This window comes from Vidua chalybeata, chromosome 21 (assembly GCF_026979565.1).
Source record: "Vidua chalybeata isolate OUT-0048 chromosome 21, bVidCha1 merged haplotype, whole genome shotgun sequence".
Classification (NCBI taxonomy): domain Eukaryota; kingdom Metazoa; phylum Chordata; class Aves; order Passeriformes; family Viduidae; genus Vidua; species Vidua chalybeata.
Genome location: NC_071550.1, coordinates 3,275,678 through 3,300,887, shown reverse-complemented (window position 1 = coordinate 3,300,887; position 25,210 = coordinate 3,275,678). Strand labels below are relative to the sequence as shown.

Genomic DNA, 25,210 nt, shown 5'->3' with positions numbered 1-25,210 from the left:
GTGGTGGGACTGTGGAAGCAGCAGTGGGATGTTGGCTCCACATCTCTGCGAGAGCAGCATCGCTGCCTTGCTGAACCTTCTCTTCCTCCTGCTGGGGTTTCCCCACCAGGATCAGGGATCTCCGGGGAAGGTTGCTGAGGCTGGGCTGCCGTGGCTTCAGTGTTTCCCACTGGGTGACATTCATGTGCCAGTTGCTCCAAAATCCTGGGGACACAGCTGATCCTGACGCATGCAGGCGACTGAAGACAGAATTTTCCAGACTTTACTTCACTTTGGGGTCTGCAGCCAAAGGCAGAGCCACCATGACCACCCCAAGTGGCCTTGCTGGTGTGTGCCTGTCTCTGGGTAGCCCTGCTGTGATCTGGGGGGTCCGGGTGGGTTTTGGGGGGAGCCCTGCCCGTGCTGCCCCCCCTCCTTCCCCGCCGCCTTCCGCCCGCCCCTCCCTGGGGGCTGGAGCCAGCCCCTTCCTCGCTGGGGATTGTTTTGCAAGCAGCGTGACAGGATGAGGAGGAAATGTGCCAGGAATGGCTCCATGTCTCCTCTTGGGAGAACTGGAGTCTATTTATAAGCCCCCCCTTCCCGCCCCCCTGCTCTGCTCCCCCGGGACAGGCAGACACAGCCTGTCCTGCTGCCTGCAGAGCTGCTCCTGCTCCCCTCGCAGCCAGCACGAGAGTGTTCCAGAATCACCGCGTCACTTAGGTTGGAAAAGAGCTCCAAAATCCTCAAATCCAACCTCTGAACACGCAGCATTCCCTGTGGATGGACACACACCTGACGTGTGTGATGCACAGACCGAGCCGCCTCCACAGTGTGTGGGTGCTGCTCCCACTGCTCCCCACGCACGGCCTGGCCCGGTGATAAATCCAAATTATCCTGTAGCAGGAGGGAATCAGCTGGAGCAGCAGTGCTGAGCCCCTGGCAGAGCTTAGAGCTGTGCCAGCGAGGTGGAGGAGGGCACTGATGCCTGGCTTGAGGTGGAAATGCTCTTAACGAGGTGGAAATGCTCTAATGCCTGCATGGATACTCCAAAGAAGGTGGTTTGGAAAGATGGAGCTGCACTGGGAATTTTGGGGGAGGGACAGGGGGCTGCAGCTCAGGGCTGTGTCCCACATGGGTGACTCAACCCCTTTCCTCTCCTCCTTCTCTTGCAGATTTCTCCAACCAAGTGAATTCCACATCCCTGAACTCCCCCACGAGCCGGGGGCCCATGGCCACCCCGTCCTTGCACCCGTCCATCGGGCCGGGCATCGGCTCCTCGCTGGGCTCGCCGGGCCAGCTGCACTCGCCCATCAGCACCCTGAGCTCGCCCATCAATGGCATGGGCCCCCCGTTCTCCGTCATCAGCTCCCCCATGGGCCCACACTCGATGTCTGTCCCCTCCACGCCCAGCTTGGGATTTGGCACCAGCAGCCCACAGGTAAGGGGACGGTGCTGAGGGGGTCACTGCTGCCTGTTTGGGCAAGGAGGAGCCACCCCTGGGGGTTCCTCATCCAGATAGGCGCCAAGGGGAGGCAAAAAGCAGAAGCACAAGTGGGAAACGAAGCTGGAGGCATCCTGCTCCTTTGGGGGGCTGCTCTGGATGGGCTGTGAGCACAGCTGTCCATTACCTCTTGTCCCCAGGACTGGGGTGGAAGGGGAATAATGACCTTGGTCACCTGGGGGCTGGTGTAGCTGTGGCAGGAGCCAGAGCCACCCTAGGACTGTCTGGGATTCTTCTCCTTCCTGGGAAGCAGCACATCCCTTCCAGGGCCAGCCCACGTTCCCCACAGGATCATGGAGTTGTTCTGGCTGGAAAAACCCTCTAAGATCATCCAAGTCCACCACAAACCCATGTCCCCAAGTGCCACACCCACACACCTTTAACACTTCCAGGGGTGGTGATTGCACCACTTCCCTGACAACCCTTTCCATTAAAAAATTAATGCCAAACAGCCAATCTCAACCTCTGCTGGCACAACTCGAGGCCATTTCCCCTTATCCTGTCACTTGTACAGACCCAAGGCTCCTCTGCCCGCTGCCCCTTTCTCCTCACAGGGCAAGAACTGGCCTTCAGTGGCTCAAGATTATGTAAAAACCCCTCCAGGCAGGGTGAGATAAGCTCTTCTTAAAAATAGTCAGATCGGGGTGCTGGCCAGCCCCTGCCACCTGTTGCTGGCTGCTCGCATGGGATATGTTTAGTAAAAGGGCAGATTAAGGAATTGGCCACCACCTGCCACTCGCTGCAGGTTTATTTATTCCAGGCCCTCTCTGGGACTCAAGCACCTGCCAGCACCTTTATTTTTAAATATTGGCCTAATTTATTCCCAGAGATAACAGGGATTTTTTACTACGTGGGGCTGTGCTGACTGCTATCCCTGGGGACCTGCAGGCAGCTTCCCCAGGATCCAGCATCCCTGTGCTGGTCAGAGAGGAATGAGATTTGCCTCTGGATGAGCTTCTCCCATGCAGGGTTCAGCCTGTGACCCCCTCAGATGTGCAGGGACCTGCTTCCCACTGAGGCACAGCCGCAGGGTGGACACGTCCCTCCCACCCCAGGGCCAGGGGAAGAGGAACTGAAACTGCGCCTGGGAACGGGCAGCCAGAGCGAAATCAGCAGCCCCAGCGCCAAAATGGTGGGGAAGGAGTGGGAAGGGGGATGTGAGGCAACCCTGGGGGGAGCCACAAGCCGGGGAGACGGCGGGGAAGGGGCGACTGTAAGGTGCAGTTTGGGAGCGACCAGCGGGGGAACCGAAATGAAGCAGAGCTCCAGGGCAGAGGGGGAAGTGAGAGTGTGGTGGGATGGTGCTGGGAGCGAGCTGGCTCCAGCCCTGGTGGCTCCAACCCTGGTGGCTCCAGCCTTGATGGCTTCAGCCCTTGTTGACTCCAATTCTGGTGGCTCCAGCTCAGGTGGCTCCAACTCTGATGGCTCCAACTCTGGTGGCTCCAGCCCTTCGTGGCTCTTACCCTGATGGCTCCAGCCCAGGTGTCTCCAGCTCTGGTGGCTCCAGTCCTTGTGGCTCCAGCTCTTGGTGGCTCCAGCCCTCAGAGCTCCCCTTTGTTCAGGGACTTGTCTACAGTGTTTTTCCTCAAGGTGACACTTGGGAAGTGCTCAGCCTAATGGCTCCTGCCATCTGTTCCCTGTCTGGCCACATTAGATCCCTGTCCCTGCAGCGGGAAGAGGCACCTACCTGGGCCAGCAGAGTGAAGGGGGAGGAGGAGGAGGAGGAGGAGGAGGAGGAGGGGGCAGCGAGGCCGATGCTGGCTGGGGAGCACAGCCCCCCTGGCCCGGCCAGCAGAGCGCAGGGTAATGAGGCGTGTGCCCCCGTCGCCGGGCAGGGGTGGCACTGATGGAAGGTGGTTTGCATCAGATGGCAGATGCCACTTGCCATCAGGCCACGCCTCGTCACCTCCGGAGAGGCAGCAGAGCAGAAGGGCACGCGGTGTACGAGGTCCCCAGGGTGGGTCCCCTCCGTCCCAGCTCCACCGGGATGGGAAGGAGCTGCCAGGCTCCCAAAAAACGGGGGGCTCACCCCACCCCACCTGGTTCTGCAGAGGGGAGGAGGAGCCTGCAGCCCTTGGTGACAGTGCTGGAGGATGCTCCCAGCGCCCTCCCTCCAGCACTGGGAGTTTCCCAGGATCTTGCAGGGTTTGCCAGCACAGCCCCAAAATCAGGGCATGTGGCAGGGATCCTGCCACGGGATCCCAGCATCCATGGGAGGAGAATGCTGGTGCTGAGGAATGAGGGGAGATCACAGTGGCCAGACTGGGGGGCTAGACCCCGCAGCTCTGGGATTTAACACTTTGCTTAAACCCTCTTACCTAAAAATGATGGGAAAACAGTCAGGAATTTCAGCAGGAGCTGTGAGGGAAGGACTTCCCATGTGCAGGACTGTGTGGAGCAGTCGCCCCAGGCATCGCTGGCAGCAGCTCCGGATGCCTGGGGGCCAGTGGGAGAGATCAGACATGGGATTAGGCTTTTCCAGAGCGTCTGCCTTTGCACAATGCTCTTTGTAAGGGTGCCTGGAGGACCAGGGAAGGGCTGGGGTGTTTTTTGGGATGGGAGGAGGAGGAATAAAGCTCTGCTTGCCAGGAGGGCCAGGATTCGGTGGTGGGTGCCATGAGCTGGAGAGGGAGGGGAAGGAGCCGAGAGGTGCTGGTGTCACTGGAGAAGCAGAGCCCTGGTTCCTCCCCTGTCTGGGCTCATTGCTGAGCTGGAGCCGTGCTGTCCCAGAGCAGAAATGCTGTGCCAAGGCCAGGGGCTGCTGTCCCCTCCTCTGTCCTGCACGTGCTCCCGGGGCAGGCGCCAGGGCGGTGTGGGAACCCCAGGGTGGCTCTGCTGAGGTTTGGGGCCAGTGCTGGGAGAGGAACCGATGACTTTCCTCTCCCTAGCCCGGGGCTGACTCAGCTCTGAGCAGCTGATTTTCCATGCTGAGGAGGCTCGTGGGATCCCCACCCTCCTGGGTGGGTCTTGCTCTGCCCATCATCCCCCCAGTGTTTTTGGGGGGCTGCTTGGGTGGGCTCTGGGGGCTGCTGGGGCTGGGGGAAGTGGTGGTGAAGGGTTTTATTTTCATCAGGCAGCCATGGCCTCTGGGCTCGCTCCACAGCCAGGATGGTGTGACACGAGCCCTCGCCACCAGCTGCACTTGGGAACTGGCTCCACTTCCCAGAAAGGGCTCTGGGAGGAATTCCTGGGGCAGGTCACCGTGACCTGGCAACCCCTGCTCCCAGGGGAGCACAGAGATCATGGGGGACTCAAAAAGAGATTCTCCTGCCTGGGGCCTGCTCCTCCCTCCCCTCTCTGCTCTGTCAAACAGCAGCTAAAGCCAGGAGTGCATCCCTGGGTGGCACCAGCTCCCAGCTGCCTTTGATTCATAGCTGGCACAGGCAGGGCGGCAGAGGGAGGCACATCCATCCCATTTCTCCAGGGTGGGTTTACCTGGCTCTCTTGTGTGGCTGCCAGTCATCTGCCTACCAGATATTCCCCACCAGCCTGGAGACTTGAAAGGCAGAGGAGCGGCTGTGCCGCTCTCATTGACAGATCACAAGCCCTGGGATTTCCCTGAATTAATCTGTGACAAGTGCAATTGCTGAGGATCTCTCTTCGAGTAGAGAAAGGCAACAAACTGAGTCTCGAGCCTGTGAATCCATCCTGGGCTTAGAGGGTGGCTGGGATGGTGGCTCTGGGACAGTCCCTGGCAGGCTGGCTCCCCTGGGGACACCCCCAGTGATCCCAGCCAGCTGGCCAAGTCCAGGTCCCCCAGACCCTCCTGGACGGGGTGAGCTTGTCCCCTTACTGAGGTGGGTCGATCCTACAGCTCTGTGCCTCAGTTTCTCCTTTACACACGTGTGTAACAGCTCAGTGGGGGATTCAGCCCAGGAGCCCTTCACTCCACAGCAGTGCCATGGTGCCAGTGCCAGTTCCACCCAATTCTCTGCCTGTTGGGGGCCAAGGGAAAGAAGGAGAGACATCTGGGAGTTGCAGGGACATGTCCCACCCACTCCAGCTCTGGAATCCAGGCCCTGTTGCAGCTGGGATGTGTTTATTTGCCATGAAGCTTTCCTTTGGAGAGATAATGCTGAAGGGATATCTGTAAATTGCAGAGCTAAACAGGAGTGTCCTGGCCTTCATCATCCATGCAAGGGCTCTCTCCCAGCCAGCAGCTCTCCCACCAGCCACCACTGCAGATCTTCTTGCCTGTGTCCCGTGCTGGTGTGAAGCTGGGCTGGCTGCTGAGCCCTGGCTGTGGGGGCTGTGCTGGGGCAGTGCAGGAGGAACTTGCATTCCAATTAAATAATGGAAAAACATCCTTCCTGGATGGGCAGGGTCAGCCCTGCACAGTGCTTGGGAGGCTGGCCACGTCCTGCCCCTTGTGTCACCCTGCTGCCATCTCAGAGCCACCCCAGCTCCTGGGCCAGGCCAGATGAGTGTTGTGCCTTTGGGCTGAGGGCTCCCGTGCCCAAATCCTCTTGGTTCAGCAGTGCTGGTCCCCACTGGAAGCTTGTCCCCTGCTTGTCCTGCCCTGTCCTGTGTGTGAGTGACACAGCCCCATGTCCCCATGTCCCCAGTCCCAGCTGAGCCTTGTGCTTGTCCCTCCACAGCTCAACTCGCCCATGAACTCCGTCACCAGCACAGAAGACATCAAGCCACCCCTGGGGCTCAATGGAGTCCTCAAAGTGCCAGCACATCCCTCAGGAACGATGGCCTCCTTCACCAAGCACATATGTGCCATCTGCGGGGACAGATCTTCGGGTGAGGCTGGCACCTACCCCAGGAGGGGCTCAGGGCAGCGGGCTCGGGGTGTGGCAGAGAGCTGGCATTGGCTCCCTGGCTCCTGGCAGCACGGGGAGTGCCAGCAGGAGCTCTCCTTTGGGACAGGACCTGCCTGTGCCTCACTGCAGGGGATGAAGAGCCGAGCCAGGAGACCCCAGGTCCCTGTTCAGCAGTGGGGTCACAACCTCACCCTATTGGCAAACATGGCATCAGGGGGTCTCCTCCCTCTCCCCATCCTTTGATCTGCACTGGTGCTGCCACATGAAAAGATGCTCTTGATATGGAGTTTCTCCACTCCTGGGAGATAAAGATGTGCTAATTCCCTTTATTCTCCTGCTTTTCTAAAAGCTCCCTGCTCTAGAAGAGCTCTGGTTGCCTGGTTTGTGAGCCCTTTGGGACCCCTCCTGTGAGCCAGGCTGGAAGTGGAGGGTGGGAACACGGTTGTGTGTCTGCTGGGGAGGTTCAGAGAGCTCACAGGGGTACAGAGGGTACCCTGTTCCACTGCTGCACTGCCCCACCCCTGCTGCGTGGCCCAGAAATGGCTTTCCCTGGATGCAAGGCAGGATGTGACCCATGCATGGCATCCTGATTCTGTGGAAGCCAAGCCACTGCTCTCCATCTCCAAGAAACCTCCGCTCCCCCCAAACTCAGCCGGGAGAGGCCCTGGGAAGATCTGCTGGCAAAGAAAGGAGCTGGGGCCGCCTTTAAACCCGAGTTTTATCCCTCCCCCAGGTAAACATTACGGAGTTTACAGCTGTGAGGGCTGCAAAGGCTTCTTCAAGCGCACGGTGCGGAAGGACCTGACCTACACGTGCCGGGACAACAAGGACTGCCTGATCGACAAGCGCCAGCGCAACCGCTGCCAGTACTGCCGCTACCAGAAGTGTCTGGCCATGGGCATGAAGAGAGAAGGTAAGGCCTGGCCTGGCCAGGGGTGCTGCAGGCAGCTTGGTGGGCACCGAGAGGCGGTGCCAGCCTTGCCGAGGGCTGCCGCCACCGCGCTGGCAAAAATCGCGTTTGTGGTTTGGTTTTGCGCCTCAGCCGGAGCATCTTGGGGCCTCCAGAGCCTCTTGTTCACGGTGCCGCTCGCTGTGGAGCAGCACTGAGGGCCACAGCAGTGTGTGGGTGATGGGTACACCAAGGTGAGTTCCTTGATAAAGCTCTGGGATGATTTTGCTGACTCATGATCTGTCCTTTATCTCACGGCAGTTGGTATTTTTTGTGTAATTTACCTTTTGTTAAATAGGAGGTTATCACCTTTTAGCCCTAGGCTCTGGAAGAAAAAGCCTCGAGAATGTGACAACTCGAAATTCACTAAAAATAAAGCCTGTCAAATTGATAGGTTGTTATTACTTGTTTTTTAATTCTTATTGCTGTGGTGGATTTTGACTATTCAAGCTGGTTTATTCTTTCAAACTTTTTAAGCAGGAGTTGAGCAAGCTTTTGTTTGAAAACTGAAGATATGTTTAAAAAAGCACTTTTTTTAATATGCATGTCTGCAGTGAAGACATGCATATTAAAGATATTTAGGACTTTATATTCAATATGAGTAGTTAAATGCAAAAGATGACCCATAGTCCTAATTATGTTAGCATTCAATGTAGGAATAAACATACAATTTTAAGCACATTTTAAAAGATTTAAACATAATTTTGGAAGTAAAGTTACTGAAAAGTTATTTCCACTCCAGCCTGGCCTCAGACACTTCCAGGGATGAGCTTCTCTGGGCATCCTGTGCCAGGGCCTCACCACCTGATCCAGTGCTGCACTTTTTTTCCCATTGGGAAGAAGAAAGCAATTTGGTCTCTTTAAGATAGCTCTTCCCCTAGTGGAATTTAAATTTAGGATCTAAACTTCCCCGGCAGTGCCTCTTTTCAATGATCTTTTTAAATGCTGACTGAGTCTGTTCTAATCTAGCTGGCAGGACAGGCTTTTAGCAGACATGACGTGAGAGTGACCCCAGCTCTGTGCTGCTTTCTCCCCTTACATCTTCAGAGCCACACTTGCCTCCCTGACAGGCTGATAAAGCCAGCCCTGCTCTGGCCCTGGCCCACAGCTCCAGCCTGGGAGCCTTTGAAGAGCACTTAGGCCTGTCTGGGGCGTTGAATAAACGGGGCAGTGCTGGAGCTGCTCTGAGTGTTGGGCAAACCCTGCCACGCTCAGTTTATGGGGTTACCTGAGGACCAAAGCCACCAAGTGTCACGGCTGTCTGTGCTGGAGGTGTGGGGGGATTGCCAGGGCACCCAGGGGACCTCCTTGGCCCTGCTGAGCTTAACCCTTCAGTGCTCAAAACAAATGTTCCTGCCCCAGCAGACCACGAAATGGAGAGGTTGAGGCATGGGGGCTGGCACTGCCCTGGATGCAGAGCAGTGGATCCCATGGGAGACGTGCGGTGCGAGGAGGAAAATCTGATCCAAAACCTGAGCCATGGGGAGACTCACATGAGCAAAAAGAAGCCAAGAATTCTCCTGTGTGTTCTGCAGGAGAAATACAGAGCATCCCCTTCCTCTGGCACTGCATCCAGAGCCTTCCACTGGCAGCTGGAGACCCAGTTACCTTTCAGCCCCTCAGAACAAGGTGTGTAGGGCTGGGAAGAGCAGCAGGAACGCTGGAACTCTGCCACCCTGTGAGCAGGTACCTGCTCCGTGCCTGCCCTTAGTGGTGATTGCGTGGGCAGCACCGCTAAAAATTACAGGTCCATTAATTAATTTCTAAATGGTGGTGGAAGTCCCCAGGGAGCACGTACAGTGTGAGGACTCTATTAATTCATCTTGATTAACATTATCACAATGAATAGCAAATGAATTCATAATGATCAGACAAATTATTTAAAAGTGTGACAGATGGGATCCTGATAACTCCAGGAGTGCACTCAGGCAGTGCTGATGGATCTGGTGAGGGCAGCGCTGGGGAAGGGCAGGAGCTGGTGATGTGACAGTCATCATGAGATGATTTAGGCATAATCCCCATGTAGGGAAAGCTGGAATAACTCCCCTGTCTCTTGTTATAAACCTGAAAATTCAGTGTCTCACGGAAAGGTCTCCATTGTCCTAGAGCTGAAAGTCAGAAGTTGGATCTTGCCGAGCTCTGGTTTTGAGCAGCTCTTGAGTTTCACATGTGGTATCCACCTGGTTTGTCAAGAAATGGGTCTCTTCCCATTGCACCCATCCCAGCTGACTGGAATTGTCCTCTCCTGCTCCCACCTCTGTTTTGGGGAAGAGTTCTGGGCTAAATCCTGCATTGTTAATTCCTTTTGCCTAAGTATTCACATCATAGCTGGCTTTTTATCCCCTAGCATAAACCCTTGTATCTTTTAAGTAAAAGAGCCTGGGTTATGGGCCTCATTTCCCTAAAAAACATCTTGCTCTGAGACCTAATTTATATCTGTGTAAAGGCATAGCAGATTCCTGCTGGGAAGTATCTCTCCTGTAACCCAGAGGTGCTGGGATTTGGTGGAAGCACAATAAAAGCCTCTAAAGTGAGTGCTGGAGCTGAGTGAGAGGCAGGGCTGGGGTGGGGAGCAATGCTGGGTGATGCTGGGAGGAGGAGTGAGAGCCAAGCTTGTACTCCATTTAAACAGGGTAAAAGGAAAGGGGCTGTTGGGTGAGAAGTTGGATTAGAGAAGCAAAATCAACCTGATGGAGGTTGGATCCCAGCAGCTGAGGGGTCTCCAGGTGAACATGCCAGGAGCAGACCCAGAGGACTGGACCCTGTGCCCAGGGCAGAAGCAGCAGCGTACCCAGCGTGGCCCTGCTGGGGGACAGGGATCCTTCAGGGCTGCAAACCTTGGCTTAAAGAGGGGAAAGCCTGCAGGAGTAGGGGATTCCTCCTGCTGTGTGCATCTCTTCTGCCTGTTTCATGCTAGAAACACGTCAGAGAGATCCCAGCATTCACAGTGAATGAGCCCCACACTCTCTGAGATGCTGCAGCCATAATAAATAAGCAACTGGGAACATTTTTTTCCCCTATGAATTTCTGCCAGCTGTGTAAGGCTTTGGTTTTTTGTACTCTGTCTCCCACTAAATACCGGATAGTCAACAAAATTAAGATTACCATCAGGGATCTTGACTAATGCAGGGGTTATTATTGTGGGGGTGGCTGTTTGCATCCAGGAGCTGAACTCTCCCTGCTCCGTGTGTTCCTCATCGGGGTCTGAGGTGTCTGTGCACCAGCAGCCTTGGGTTCAAAAGGGAAAAAGTGGGAACTGCCACGGAATCAGGGAGGCAGAGCTCTTGTGAAGAGGTGGGGGTGAACACCAGAGGGCTTGGGATGGGGGGTCCTGTGTGGCAGGGGTGACAGCAGGGGTGACGGGCTCGGCGGGGGCGTGGTGAGCTGGGGCTGTCCCGTGTGAGCAGCGCTGGCAGCGCCTCGGGATCGCACAGGGAGCAGGAAATACCAGCGAGGAGCCTTTCCCATGCTCCCGTGGCCGCCTCACAGGGAGCAGCGTTGGGAACCGGCTCCCAGAGCCTCCCCCCGGCCACGAGGGGCTCCTGGGGAGAGCCAGGCCGGCTCTGCAGGACCTGCTGGGCTGCCAGGTTGGGAGCAGGGCTCCCACGTGCCAGGCTGCAGGCTGGGGTTTGGTGCCACATGGGTGAAGTGGCTGTTGGTGCATCTCAGAGCCCATCTGGAGAGCACAGAGCTGTTCCCCTGCAGCACCTGCAGCTCAGGCTGCATGCCTGATACCAGAGTTGTTCCTAAATCCAGGTGCAGGTACAGCTGCTGTGCTGAGATCCAGAGCCATGCTCGGAGCATCCAGAACATCTGTCCAGCTGCACGCCTGGTCTCTGACTTCAGGGCTTCATTAAATTTCACAGCCTGAGTTAATTCTCCCTCTTCCCGTGTTTGTGGGTTGGTTTTCCCCCTCTCAATTGCCAAGCTGAGGGGTTCAGCCTGGGAAAGGTTGGACTTGCAGCATCTCCACAGCCCAGAGACCTTCCCATGTCTCCAGGGAGCTGCTCAGTCACTTAGCCCAGAGGGACTGAAGATTCCCACATGGATTTGTGCCTGATCCCCTGCCATGGCTGTGCATCCCCCTGGAGTTTGGGCCATCCCAGCCCCTGGACCATCCCTCAGGGGCACGAGGAATCTGGGGAGAAAGAGCAGGAATTCAGGTTTCCAACCCATTGTCCAAGTGAATGTGAAAGCAGGCAAGTGGCCACAGCCTAGTGAAGGGGCAAAGTTCAAGAGCACAGTTATTTTTGGGAGTAATTTTGGAATGGAAAATGTCTTCCAGCTTAATGAGCTTGTTTCTTATATCCTTTTAAAGTGCTGCCCTTAAAACCAGCTGGTTAAATTATCTGGGTTTGGGTTTTTTTTGTTGTTTTTAAGGATGCTCTTAGGTTGAGAAAATGGGTTTGGCTTATGGTTTTCTCTCCTTTTGTTGCTGTTTGTTTATACTTCAGTGTCCAGAGAGTGAAGTGAGTTAGAGATTTTTTGCTGTTGTTTTCCAGAACTGTTCCTCTTGTGAACTAACTTCATGCTAAGATTTCAATCCACTTTTTAACACTCTGAAGTTACACTTTTTAATTATCACGGTGGTATTTTGCATCCCTTAAAAAATTACAGCGTTCAGTTGAAAATGTTGGAGGAAAAAAAGAAAAAACAAACCATTTATTTCATGTGTCGTAGCTTTTGAGGTTGTTTACAGCAGCAGAAAGCTGCACCTCTGAAAAAGAAAAAAAAAAAAGGTGACACACGAAAGCAAAGCAGAAGAAACACTGTCTGAATTTGTTTTCTCAGCTGTCTTGGCATTTTGGATATAAACAGGTACCTGGGGCATAAATGCTTCAAGATGCTGATGATACACAGCAAAGATGTGGCTTCATGAAAGGCAGCAGAGACCAGTAAATTCCAGTGTGAGAGAAATGGAAATCCCCAATAACCCCCACCCAGCACCTCATAAATAACCAGCCACCCACCTGCAGGATGGGGGAAAACTAAAACTGAGCAGGTTTGGGGCTCTCTGGGCTGAGCTTTGGTGCCTTCCCCCTGTGCTCTCAGTTTCCCTGAGAAAATCCCATTTTTGGGGGAGTGAGTTATCCTTTCCCCATAGAAAGAACAACCCCCACCCTGTTGCTCCTGGAGGGATGGATTTCCATCCCAAAAAGCTCTGTGTTGACACTGGGTGAGTGTCACTGGAGCTGCTGTAGCCTCCAGGTCTCTCCCAGCAAATAAACAAACCTGTGCTGCTCCTGCCCTCTCAGAAACACCACTGCCCTGTGGAAAATCCTTTCCTTTGGGCCTCTCCCTCCCTCCACTGGCATTCCTTTGGTGCAGAAGTGCAGTGCCCAGAACGTGGCCACCCACAGGGGTAGGTTTGGCCACCAGAACTGGGCTGGGTGGCACTTTGCAATGGACTCAAACCTGCTTTTTTAGCCATCAGATGCTGCCCCATGAGCAAAGCCAAGGTGTCCAGTGTGCTGTGGACACCTGCAGAGGATGGATCTGGCACTTTGGCACATCAGCCCTCAGGCCTGGATAGCTGAGGCTCATCTGCAATCCACAGGGCAAGACATTTTGGATTTTAAAGACACCAGAGGTCACCAAGGAGTGGCTTGGACACATGGGGCTCCATGTCTTGCTGTACCATGGCCTGGGGAAGTGCAGATGGGCTGGAGAAGCTCAAGATGAAACATGACAGCAACTGGCCTGAGGCAAGTACAGACCAAATCAGGCAGAATAACAGGAGAGGCTCTTCATCAGGTGCCATGGAAAACACAGGCTTCTGTCCTTGGCTGGGCTCAGACATAGCTGGAGGAGGTGGGGCTGCCTCTCCAAGCTCTCTGACTGCATCTTTTTTTCTCCTCAAGTGGATTGCAAGGTTCAAATGCTTCCCCTATGTTTAGGAAACCAGCCTGGAAAAGCTCTCGGCCATCCGAGGCTCCTTGAAGAGAAATAAAAGCATTGGCACAGCCATCAGCACGGGGGAGAGGGCTGGGAAGCTCAGCTCTGGAGACGCGGGGTGGCTACAACTTAGGAGAGCTGTGCCTTGCATGAGAGGGTTTTCTGGGGTGCAGCAAGCCAAATTCCTGCCTCACCTCCTGCATTTGAGGTGGATAGACCCACGCTGTTCATCCAAAGCTCTGCCACCCGCAGGACCAGGAAAATCAGTGTTGTTGGGCAACTGAGAAGAGCAAGGTTATTCCTGTTTTGGTGTCACCAGACAAGCTGCCATGCAGCTGCTACTTTGGTGTTTCTCTTCTTAAAAACATAAATAACAACTAAACCCACAAAGAAATGCAGTTCTCAGACCAGATCCATTTGAAAAACATAATTTTTGTCATCTCCACTGTGGTTTATTTGACCAATCCCCAGTGGAGTGGGGAGTGGACTTCAGGAATGGTCTGCATGGTGAGGGGTCTGCTCACTGCTGGAGATTTTCCCAGATTTCATGGGTAAAAAAACCACTTGTCCTTCTTTCTTTCCCTCTCTTCTGTGTGTTGCTTTTTTTCCTACATCTCAAGGAACACAGTCCCCATTTATTTCCTGGGATGGTGATGTGTCCCTCAGCACCTCTCCTAAGAAGGAGCAACAGCTTGTCAGGTCCTCAGCAGCTCCAGGGTAATGCTGGTGGCAGGAAATGCAGACATTTTCCTCTGGGCTTGTGCCTGTAGATGTTGGGGATGTAGAGGACTCTCCTAAAAACACGTGACTGTGAGTGACTGGCAGCTCCCTGCTCCTTGGATGTCTTCTCAGCTCTGCTGAGCTTCTGAAGCCAGGATGGCAGCACCTGCAGGGAAATCCAAGTCTTGGAACCCACAGAATCCACGAGTCTGGAGTTCCAGCTGCAAATCCATGCCCCTTTCAGGACAACGTGTGGGGCTCTCCAGCCCTGGGGCTCTCAGGTGCTTCAGGGTGGATCCAGAATTAGGGAAGTGGAGACACGAGGTTGGAACTCACTGGATCCTGAAGAGGGACTTTGGGAGTGCCACACCTGGAAGGATGAGGTGACAGTGAGGTGATGATGGGAGGGGGGTTCTTGTGTACCCCAAGGCAGGCTCAGAGCTGCTGCAGGAGCAATTCTGTGGCACACATGAGGAATGAGGCTGTTCCCACTTCGTTCCTGATAGGGAGAGAAAATAGGATCAGCAACTGAGTCAACAGCCTGGCAGGCATCCCCAAAAGCTGCATCCATCCCAGGGCTGGGCAAGTGTCCTGCATCATTCCCAAGGGAGGGACAGCTTGTGTACACAAACTCTGGGTGGTGTGGGGAGAACCAGGAGGAGCTGAGCTTCCCCTGCTCCTGCAGGTGCACTCCTTGGGGAAGATCTGTGCATGAGGCATGGTCCCAGGGAGAAGGGAGGATAGTGGGGATCCACGTTGAGCACTGGGAAACAGCCCCTGCTTTCCTGCAGGGAATGGGACGGAGGGAGGGAGGGATGGATGGATGGATGGATGGATGGATGGATGGATGGATGGATGATGGATGGATGGATGGATGGATGGATGAGGGATGGATGAGGAATGGATGGATGATGGATGGATGGATGGATGGATGGATGGATGGATGGATGGATGGATGATGGATGGATGGATGGATGGATGGATGATGGATGGATGGATGATGGATGGATGGATGGATGGATGGATGGATGGATGGATGGATGATGGATGGATGGATGGATGGATGGATGATGGATGGATGGATGATGGATGGATGGATGGATGGATGGATGGATGGATGGATGATGGATGGATGGATGGATGATGGATGGATGGATGATGGATGGATGGATGGATGGATGGATGGATGGATGATGGATGGATGGATGATGGATGGATGGATGGATGATGGATGGATGGATGAGGGATGGATGAGGAATGGATGGATGATGGATGGATGGATGGATGGATGGATGGATGGATGGATGGATGGATGATGGATGGATGGATGATGGATGGATGGATGGATGGATGATGGATGGATGATGGATGGATGGATGAGGGATGATGATGGATGGATGGATGGATGGATGGATGGATGGAGGGATGGATGATGGATGGATGGATGGATGGATGGATGGAGGGATGGATGGATGGATGGATGGATGATGGATGGATGGATGGATGGATGGATGGATGGATGGATGATGGATGGATGGATGGATGGAGGGATGGATGGATGGATGGATGATGGATGGATGGATGGATGGATGATGGATGGATGGATGGATGGATGGATGGATGAGGGATGGATGGATGGATGATGGATGGATGGATGGATGGATGGATGAGGGATGGATGGATGGATGGATGGATGGAGGGATGGATGGATGATGGATGGATGGATGGATGGATGGATGGATGGATGGATGGATGATGGATGGATGGATGGATGGATGGATGGATGGATGGGTTGACAAGGGCGAGGGTGAAATGATTCCACACTTGTCCTGCTGTTGGAGGAGGCTGCCTGGGCTTGGCAGCAGGGTGCAGCAGAGCAGATAACACTCCCTGGTGAGGGCTGGGCTTATCTTTGGCTGCTGGGTGGGCCTGTGCCATCTGCTCTGCTCAGGGTGTCACTGCTGCAGCGCGGGCTGTGCGTGGGGCTGAGCTGGGATGAGTCAGCTGTCCCCTGACCAGCTCTGCAGGGAGCTGCAGCACCGATTTTCTGGTGCAGCAGCTCCGAGCTCGGATCAATAGAACAAACTCCTTACGTGTCTGATCTCTGCCCATCTGTCTCTTGTATCAGCTGCGTTCAGCCTGATCGCAGGCAGGTGCTGTCGAGGTGCCCTGTAAGATCCTCTCCTACAACCCCTGAAGTGTGTCTGACTCTTCAGGCCAGGAATGTGGCACTGATGAGGTTGAGATTTGCAGCTGGAAAGGGCTTTAAGTAGCCCCTGTCTGCCCAGCCCTCTGCAATGCTTTGCCACAAATCCCAGTGTCCAGCACGAGGATGTGTTTTTGGGGTTAACACCATGGTGGAGTGACCCCAGTGGTCCCAATTTTGGGCCTTCATCCTTGAGAGCTGCTGCCAATCTCCACCGGCACTTTGGCATTTAAGTCTTTTTATAAGATCCCATTTGTTGAGGCTTTGCCTTTCTCTCAGGCTTTCGTGTTATTTAGTAGGTGTTTCATCTCCTCTAATGTGCCCAGAGGAATCTTGGTGCATCTGTGGTGCTGAGGAAGACTTGGCATTAAGCAAAAACTTCCCTCTTTCTGAGGCTTGGAGAAGGAGGAGAGGGGTTGGAGGGGTGAAACTGAAGCAGGGTTTTATGATGGCTTGAAAAAGAAGAAGAATCCATGCCAGATGGACAAAAGCCACGAGACAAATCTGAGTTTACCTGGCTCTGGCAGCCCAGCAGACAACGTTGGTGGGCCCAGAGAAGTTTGCAGAAGGGAACCTCTTGCCTTTTTGCATAACAGCTTTCACATGGAACAGCCTGAGCTCTGTTGACGTGCAGTAAACAGCAACGCTGAGGGAAGGGGGGGAGCCTGGGAGCTGGGTTAATGGGATCAACAGCCAGAGAGGGCTCCTGTAGCCTGTGTCTCAATTTCCTGGGATTTATTTTATTTTATTTTATTTTATTTTATTTTATTTTATTTTTTTCCTGGAGTTTCAAATTTTATGTTTTGGTTTTGCACTTGGCATAGAGCTGGTCCCACTGATGGTCTGAAAAGTCTCGCTGTGTCACAGACAGCTCTGGTTTCCCCCAAACAACACCTGTGCCCCTGCTGCCCTGCCTGAACATCCCATAACCTGCTTCAGATGCAGCAGGGAGGGAGTGCTGGGGTAATTGTCGATAAATAGCAGCGTTTTGACGTTAATGGAGTGCCTCAGCAATGAGCTGGGTGAGTTTGGAGAATTGTGCCTCACGGCCAGAGATGCTTGGGCTGTTCTCAAGCAGAGTGGGCTAAAATGTGCGGTGGGAAACAGAAAAGTGTGGGATTTAGGGTCTGTGACAAGGTGATGGAGAGAGTTCCCACTGCAAGTGCACAAAGCCGCCTTCCAGGTGTAGGAAAAGCATGTGCAGGTTTCCAAGGGAGGTCATTACTACTAATAATAATGTTATTAGCATCTAGTAAGTGTTTCTCATCTCTGAGCTGCTCAGAGATAATTCATCAGCATGTGACAGGCTGCTGGCGAGATCATTCCCACCCCACAGGATTTGGGACAGGTCTCTCCTGTCTGTCTGGGGCTTGCCCCAAGCCAAGGCAGGATGGAGGTTTGCATGGAGCTCCTGTCCCATGGGAGCTGGGCCAGGGAGCTGGAGAGGGGCACGGCGTGGCCTCCAGGGAAATTCAGCACTGCCAGCCTCAGAGGTGGCTGAACTTGGGATTTCTGCTTTAAACTGACCTGACTCTTTTCTTTAGGATTCCCTGATTCTATCCCTTCACCCCGTTCCCTCTCCCGCAGCGACTCGAAGTGTGGCTTCCTTTGTGGTGCTTTCCATCATTTATTTTTATTTCCAGGGCCTGTCCCTCTGCAGAGAAGGGGCTTTCCCAGCAGAGGCCCTGTCCAAGCAGGATCATCCCCGGGGAGCACACACAGAGCTGATTTCCCAGGCTGGGGCTGCTCCCTGCCTTCCCCAAATCTCACATTCCCTGGGATATCCCAGTCTGGCCACAGTGGGAGCAGATATCAGAGGGGGGTGATCCTGCAGGATGCTTTGGGGTTTTATGGCCACCTGTGGGGCCTGGGGGTGACACTGTGAGAAATGCTACTCCCAAAAACTTTAAAAGGTTTATTAAAACCTTATAAAAGAATACAACAGAAGGCTGAATAGATAAAATATTACGGTGCCGGGAGCAGAGGATTTTTCCCACCATGTGCTCATCCACACAATGGAGGTTTGGCCTTTTAACCCTTTAGCTCCTCCAAAATTCTGTCCATTGACTCCTTCTTCACTGTCCAGTGGTGGAGATCACTTCCTTAAATCTTGATTGGAGGTCAGCTGTTGCCAACTCTCCCAAATGTCCCAAATCCAGGCCACTCCCTGATAACAGCACAAAGGAGGTAAAACATAACTGTAAACCTACAAAACTTCTCTTAAATATGTACATGATATTTGCCTTTTAATTGTGAGAGTCAGCCGTCACACTGTGGAGATGACAGTCTGGTCAGAGAGTGAGAAAGCCAGATAAGCTTTCCCATGAGTTGGTCTGGGAAGTTTTAGGGAGGCAGAGAGAAAGAATGGTAAACAAATGGCAAACCATCTGCAGGTGGTGTTTGTAATAAGTTGTTTTCCTCATGTTTACTGAAGGGTGTCTTCTTAATTAGCCAGTCATGTGAAATGTATTGATTAAATGACCAATCAGGCCCGGCTGAGTGTATAAAAGAAGGGGTTCCAACAAACTGGGGGCTGCCAGCCTCTTTAGCCTTCTGACCTGGAGTCTGTGTCACTTACCCGTTCCTGGCTCACCGGTGACAATCACGCTGCTCACCTGTCCCAGTCTGACTGTGCCACTGCCCCTCTGTGTCCCTCGCAGCCGTGCAGGAGGAGAGGCAGCGGGGGAAGGACCGCAACGAGAACGAGGTGGAGTCCACGAGCAGCGCCAACGAGGACATGCCCGTGGAGAAGATCCTGGAGGCTGAGCTCGCCGTGGAGCCAAAGACGGAGACGTACATCGAGGCAAACATGGGCCTGACCCCCAGCTCGGTGAGGCACCTCAGCCTTGGGGACATCAGGAGTGACCGTGAGGACAGAGAGGGGTTGTCCTATGTGGGGAAAAAAAAAAAAATAAATGCAATTCTTGGCTCTGCTGTAGGCTCTGTGAGTCAGCTCAGCAGCGGGAGAGCGGAGCCAGCAGCCACCAGCGTTTGGTGTCTTCTGTCCCACAGCCACGGGGAAGTGAGAGGTGCTGTAAGGAGTAACTAAAAGAGCTCACAGAGAAGGTTTTATTGTAAATTACAGCCCTCAGTGCTAAAAGGCAGGAAGACACTCTGTTCTGAAGAGCTCAGGGTCCAATCAAGGCAATAAACAGACCTGTGTGGCTGAAGTGCAGAGAGATAAGAGCTGGAGAATGAGGGTGTGACATCTCAGGTGCAGAATTATGCAGCTGCTTGGCTCTGAGGAGAGAAAACCTGGAGAAATTTTGCCTATGAGTTGGCTTTCAAGTTCTTTTCCCAGTTAGAAACTTGCATTATAACCAGGCCTGCTTGGGGCATCAGGGCTGTACTAGGATGTTGTGTGCACAAGAGAGGGATGACAGGGAAATGGGACAGGAGCAGCCTGGGCTGGTGGAAGGTGTCCCTGCCCATGGCAGGGGGTTGCAATGAGAGGGTCCTGAGATCCCTTCCAACCCAGACCAGCCTGGGATTCTGTGGAGAGTGAGGGGAAGTGTTTGGGGCCCTTTCTTATGATATTCCCTTATCAAAAGGGAGGAATCTCCCTGCAAAGCAGCAACCTCCTAATGTGAGAGCCAAACCCTCCTCTGAAATTCCATTTCCAGGACGGACCCTCTGCAGCCCAGGCAGTATTTAGGGTGCAGTCCCCACTCCTCCATAGTCCCTTTTCCCGTGAAAGCAGTGGGAATGGAGAAATTCCTCTGAAAAACAGCAGCTGAGGCTGCAGTGGGGAGCATCTCTTGGTTGCCACAAAGTCCTTTGAGGGACTCAGAGTTTGAACTCTGCCAACATTTGAGCTGGCTGAGCCAGGAGAGGAGCAGGCTTATGCACTGAAATATCCCTGTGCAGTTCCTGCTGGGTGGCTGTGAGGCTCAGCTGATGGAATGCAGCTATTCTGAACAAGTGCAAGGACTCTGCAGTGTTTATTTTCTGTACCAACAATACTTTTATCTCTCTCTTTATATGAGGCTTGGAGGGTTTGAGTGAGAAATCCCTTCCCATGGCAGGGCGTTGGAAATAGAGCATCTTTAGGGTCACTTCCAGCAGAATTCTGTGAGGGATCTGGGAGTCAGGACATGTCTAATTGGCTTTTTGGGGATGCTCTTTTTGCAAAGACAGCTTTTCCTAGCATTCCTTAGGTGGCTCTTGGATATTCATGGCTTTGTGGTATGACAGAGCCAATCCCTCAGCGAAACTCTCCAGGATCAGGCAGAGAATCAGGTACAAACCCTCACCTGCATTCAAGAGGAGCATCCCATCCCCACGAGGCTGTAAAGAGCTTTTTTTGGAGGAGTTAGGAGGGCTCAGAGAGGCTCTGACTGCTCTCAGCATCAAAAATCCTTCAGGGGAGCTGGAGCCAGCCCTGTGCTGACTTGAAAACAAACCCCAGAGAGGGAGCTGAAATAAATGGCTTCGTCTGGCACTGCGTCTCCTCAAATTGAAAGCCGGTTCCTGCATAATTCAACACGCATTACTGTGAACAAGGATGTGTGTTGCATCTAAATAGAAGCAGGAGGCTTGTTGAAATGCCCTATTATTGTCAAGCACGAGGTGACATTTGTAGCAGGTTTAGCAGATGGATGAGATCAGCAGCTCCCGGTGATGAGGCCACCACGGGATGAGGAGAGGGAAGACAGAGGAGCTGCTGCCCTTCCCCAGAGCCCAGGTGATGGAAAGGCAGACAAATCCAGGCCCTGATAAACACAGGGAGAACATGAGCTGTTTGCTGTTGGCCTCGTGTGTTGGGTGCTTTGATTTGTGCTTCTGCACCTCAGGCTGGTGACCTGCAGGGACATTTCCAGCTGGCTGTGCCAGGCTGGGATGGGGGTGGCAGGGTGATTTAGGGATTAGCACCCTTGTCTCCCACATAGAATTGGTTAGAAGGGACCTTAAAATCATCTTGCAAGCACCTTCCACTGTCCCAGGTTCTCCAAGCTCCATCCAGCCTGACCTTGAACTCTTCCAGGGATGGAGCAGCCACAGCTTCTCTGGGCACCCTGTGCCAGGGCCTCCCCACCCTCCCAGGGAAGAATTTTCCCCTAATATCTGCTCTAACCCCACTCTTTTAGTTCAGATCCATTCCCCCTTGTCCTGCCACTCCATGCTCTCATGTCTGTGGCTGTCCCCTTGTGCCATGTCCCTGTCCCAGGGGGTGGCTTTGCCTCTGCCCCATGCCTTGGGAATTTGGGCTCCTGCCCTGCAAGCACTGCCTGGGACAGGCTCCTGGCCAGAAGGCGAAGCCTGTAACTGAGAGCTCCTCCCCATGAGGTTTTGACTGGCCTTTGAAGGCCTGGTTTCAAGTCACCATTTTCTGGAAGATGCCTCCAAGCTGCGGTTTTCCAGGAGGATCAGGTGCCCTTTGGCTCTGTCACGCCCTGGCACCGTGCCCTTGCTATTTGCTGCAGGAGGGGATTCGCTTTCCGTGCACAGGGAGGGTTTCCAGCACTGCCATTCCCTTCCTGGAGCCAGGCAGGGCCCTCTGGACACTTCCAGCTGCTTCTCACGCTCCAGTGATCAGGTTCTGCCAGGAAGAGCCGTGGTGGTTCCAGGAATTGCCATCTGAGGTGGAACTGAAGCCGAGGATGAGGCTTTGGAGCAGCAGAGCTTGGGGACAGCTTGTGCTGCCCACAGATGGGGAACCTGGAGCCCCTGCCCGGGAGCCAGCCTTGATGAAAGCTTTAGCAAAAACATCTAATTTACCTAAATTATCCCTTTTGTGGGGCCCTGCAGGCCCTTGTTGCTGCAATTATGGGTTCTGCTGGAGCACAGTTCGTGATCCCCATCCCACCTCACCTGGATGCCAGGGTTCTCCACCTGGCCGAGCAAACTGGGATATCCTGGGGTCAGGGATGACACCTCTGGTGTCCCTTCTCCCCCTTCCTGCCTCTGAATGTCAGCATTCCCAGTGCTTCCAGTGAAACCCTGAGCCCTGCAAAGCTCCTCCTCTCGGGCACTTCTGGCTTTTCCCCTTGTCCCGGGGAAATCCCATCTGATCTCCTTCTCCCAGGAAAAGCCCAGGCCCTGCTCACCTCTCCTTCCTCAGGGAAGAGCCCCAGCTCCCTGGCAGCGAGACTGCCCTGCCCTTGCAGCCCTGGGGGAGCTGCTGGAGGGCGGTGGGACAAGGGGGGCACATCCCCGTGCGGTGCCCGGTGCCAGCCTGTGCCCATCCATCTCCGCACGCGACAGGTGGAGATCCTTCCAAGGCAGGTGCCCTGAGCTTGCCAGATCCTGGCTATTTTAAGCCTGGAGAATGGGAGATGTTGGCTACTGAGGCACAGAGCTTTGGGTTTGCTGGCGGGGGTGTGGGGCCAGGCTCTGAGGGGCACGAGGGTGGCTTGGCAGTGTGGCCCCAGCCTGGGAGGGGGCTGTGCCACAGGTTACACTGACATTCGTGGCTGCCCTTCCCCCTGCAAGCCAGGGCTGAAGTAAACACTTCTCCTCCAGTTTGGAAACTGCTCTTTTAAGGGCATGGAGAGAAGCTAATTGTACAAAGCAAGCTGCTGGATATCAGCAGGGATTACAGTGGGAGGTGGGAAGGGCTCATACATCCCCGTCCAGAGAGGTAAACCCTACAGACACACTTGGATCAGCGAGCTCAGCCTTCCCCAGGGTTAAACAGGCTCTTCCAGTTCCTAATCACAAATCCACTTGAGCTGTGAGCAGTTCCTTTAAACAGGGATTTGGTGTGTTTAGGCTGACTGTCCTCCTTGAGAGCAGATGGTTTCTGTTACTGGATAATATTTCAAAGGAAAGGGGTTTTCTCTTTTTTTTTTTTTTTTTTTTTCTTCTTTTTTTCCTGTAATGCCCCCTCTGGTGCTGGTTTATGGAGCTGGGAGATGCTGGAGTCTGCCCTTCCCCAGGCTGGAGCTGCTTGGCTTCATCAGTCAGGGTGATGGATATGGAGTCTCAGCACTCCCAATTCCCATGCTGGAATATTTGCTAAAAACTATTAAAACCCTTGTGGTGGAGCAGCCAAATCACTTCCTTTGCCTGTGAGTGATAACACCCACCTCAGGGATGGCAGGCAGGCTGCTCCTCCAGCCTCTCTTTTCCTCACTCTGCTTAAGCTTTTCCATCTCTTTTGTTTTTTTTTTTTTTTTAATTTATTTTGTTTTTTATTTTTTGGCAGCCCAATGACCCAGTGACAAACATCTGCCAGGCAGCAGACAAACAGCTCTTCACCCTGGTGGAGTGGGCCAAGAGGATCCCCCACTTCTCCGAGCTGCCCCTGGATGACCAGGTCATCTTGCTCAGAGCAGGTGAGTGACATCTGTCCCCACGTGGGCAGTGCTGCATGTCCCTTGGGACAGGCTGTACCCTCCGATTTAGCTCCTGGCAGCTTGAAAATCTTTCATTGATTCTTGATAGGCTCTGATCGTTTGGTTTTTAAGTAGGATTTTGAAAGCCTTCCCTGGGATGTGTTGGTGAATTGGATCTAAAATGGCCCAGCTTCATCTCTGATCCATGAGGAACGCAGAGATGGGTGCTGGGTGACTTAAACCAAAGGAGTTAAACTCTGCCTTGCTCCCAAACTGAGGCTTGAAAGACCAAACGGGCTCAGGCACCCATGAAATTTTCATCAAACTGAAATGTTTGATCATAATTAAAACCAGAAAGGAGAGAAAAAGTACATCTCACTTCTTCTCCCACCCACCAAGATGAAAATAGAACTCTCAGGGCTTATTTTAAATTTCCTTGTGCAGGAGGGGGCTGCAGGAGCAGGATTTGGGAGGTGGAAGCAGTTGGCTGTAGGAAGGGTCTTCCCCTGTTGAGTGAATTCAAGCTCCTGCTGCTGTACAAAGCTCGTGGAGGGCAAGAAACCAGGAGCAGAGCTCGGGAAGGATGTGTTTGAGACATGAGGCTCTTTGTAAACCAGGGACATTGAAGTCCTTGGTACTTTGAAAGCTCCTTTTATTTCCCCCAAATTCACTTTTGCTCAGGTCCTGCACCCTTCCAGGATGGCTCCTGCAGCCCTTGGGTGAAGGTGCTCCATGGATTTTGCCAGAGCTGGCTCAGGGCCCTGTGGAACATCCCAGGTGTGGATTTGAAGAGGATTTCTAGAGCCTCTTCTAGAGGGGATGAGCAGGGAAGCCTCTCTGCTTCCCTGGGATCTTTGAGGGCTTTCTGCAAAGAGCTGATTTCGGACAAAGCTCTGCCTTTTCCTCTTGGGAGCTGGAACCCAAACCCACCATGGGAGTTCCAGGTTTTCCTCTCTCTTTAGCAGGCAGCTGGTTAAAACTGGAGCTGGAGAACTCCTGACCTGTGTTCTCTGTTTGTGACTCACTCCACACAGCAGGAGAGGGGCTGCCAACCCCATCACATCCCAAATTTCGTGGTGGCTCCAACCCTGAGACTGCTGAGCAGCTCCCTGGAGCTCCATGCTCCAGACATCTCTGCCAGGGCCTCAGATAACCTTCCCCAGGTCTTCTAAACCAGTGGCTGGATGCATTATTGAGTGGCCTGCTGAGAACAGCTGCCCATGAAATATTGAAGCACTAAAATCCAGCTAAGAGCCTCAGTCAGGCATCCTGGGAGGCAAAACAAGTGGAGCACACAGCTCTGGAGGAGCAGTGCTGGATGGGCTGGCAGCAGCTTTCCTCAAATCCTGAATCATTTAAAAACACCCCCTCTCTGAGCTGTTTGGAAGGGAAGGAAACCTGACTTTTTAGGCGTGTTTTCCACTGGTTTTCTTGTTTCCAAGCTGAGACAGGAATAACCTGATGTTTTCTCAGCCTGGCAAAGGATGCTGAGCGTTACATCCCCGCAGCTGGCTTTGTAGGGCTGGTGGGGAAACTTGGCAGGGAGATGGATTGACAGGGTGGTCACTGCTCTGGCAGAGTGCCTTCCCCATCCCAGAGGAGCCAGAGCACCCCTGGAGGCTGCAGCCACCCTGTTTGGTGAGAAAGGAGTCACAGAATTCTGCTCTGCCACTCCAGAGCTTGGGCTGAAATGCAGAACTCTCAGGGGAGACTTGGTTGGTCTCTAAGTCCAATCTGCTGCCTGTGGTTATAGTGAATTTTTCCTGCCTGCCTCTGTCTTGGCAGCTCTTTGGGGATGTTCTGGTGAAAGCCAAGGCAGGAAAATCTTCCCCATTTCAGCTGAAACATCCCAGCTCTACATGGGAATAATCCAGAGGAAGGATGCTGATGAATCCAGCACTCCTGCACTGGAAT

At 53.5% G+C, this 25,210-nt stretch overlaps 1 protein-coding gene across 3 annotated transcripts in view; it reads left to right on the top strand.

Moving 5' to 3' along the window:
* RXRA (retinoid X receptor alpha) overlaps window positions 1–25,210 on the top strand; it is a 98,747-nt gene that overhangs the window by 65,481 nt on the left and 8,056 nt on the right. Inside the window, exons 2-7 of one of the 3 annotated variants that reach the window (XR_008434513.1) lie at window positions 192–327; window positions 1,152–1,417; window positions 6,079–6,229; window positions 6,983–7,162; window positions 18,680–18,849; window positions 23,167–23,296. Coding sequence is in view for 2 of the 3 variants with exons in the window: in XM_053962435.1 (XP_053818410.1) it covers window positions 183–327; window positions 1,152–1,417; window positions 6,079–6,229; window positions 6,983–7,162; window positions 18,680–18,849; window positions 23,167–23,296 (1,042 nt within the window). In the remaining variant the exon portion in view is untranslated. Of the gene's footprint in view, window positions 1–14; window positions 328–1,151; window positions 1,418–6,078; window positions 6,230–6,982; window positions 7,163–18,679; window positions 18,850–23,166; window positions 23,297–25,210 lie in introns of those variants that run through there. The other 2 variants (XM_053962435.1, XM_053962437.1) reach the window with 2 other exon arrangements.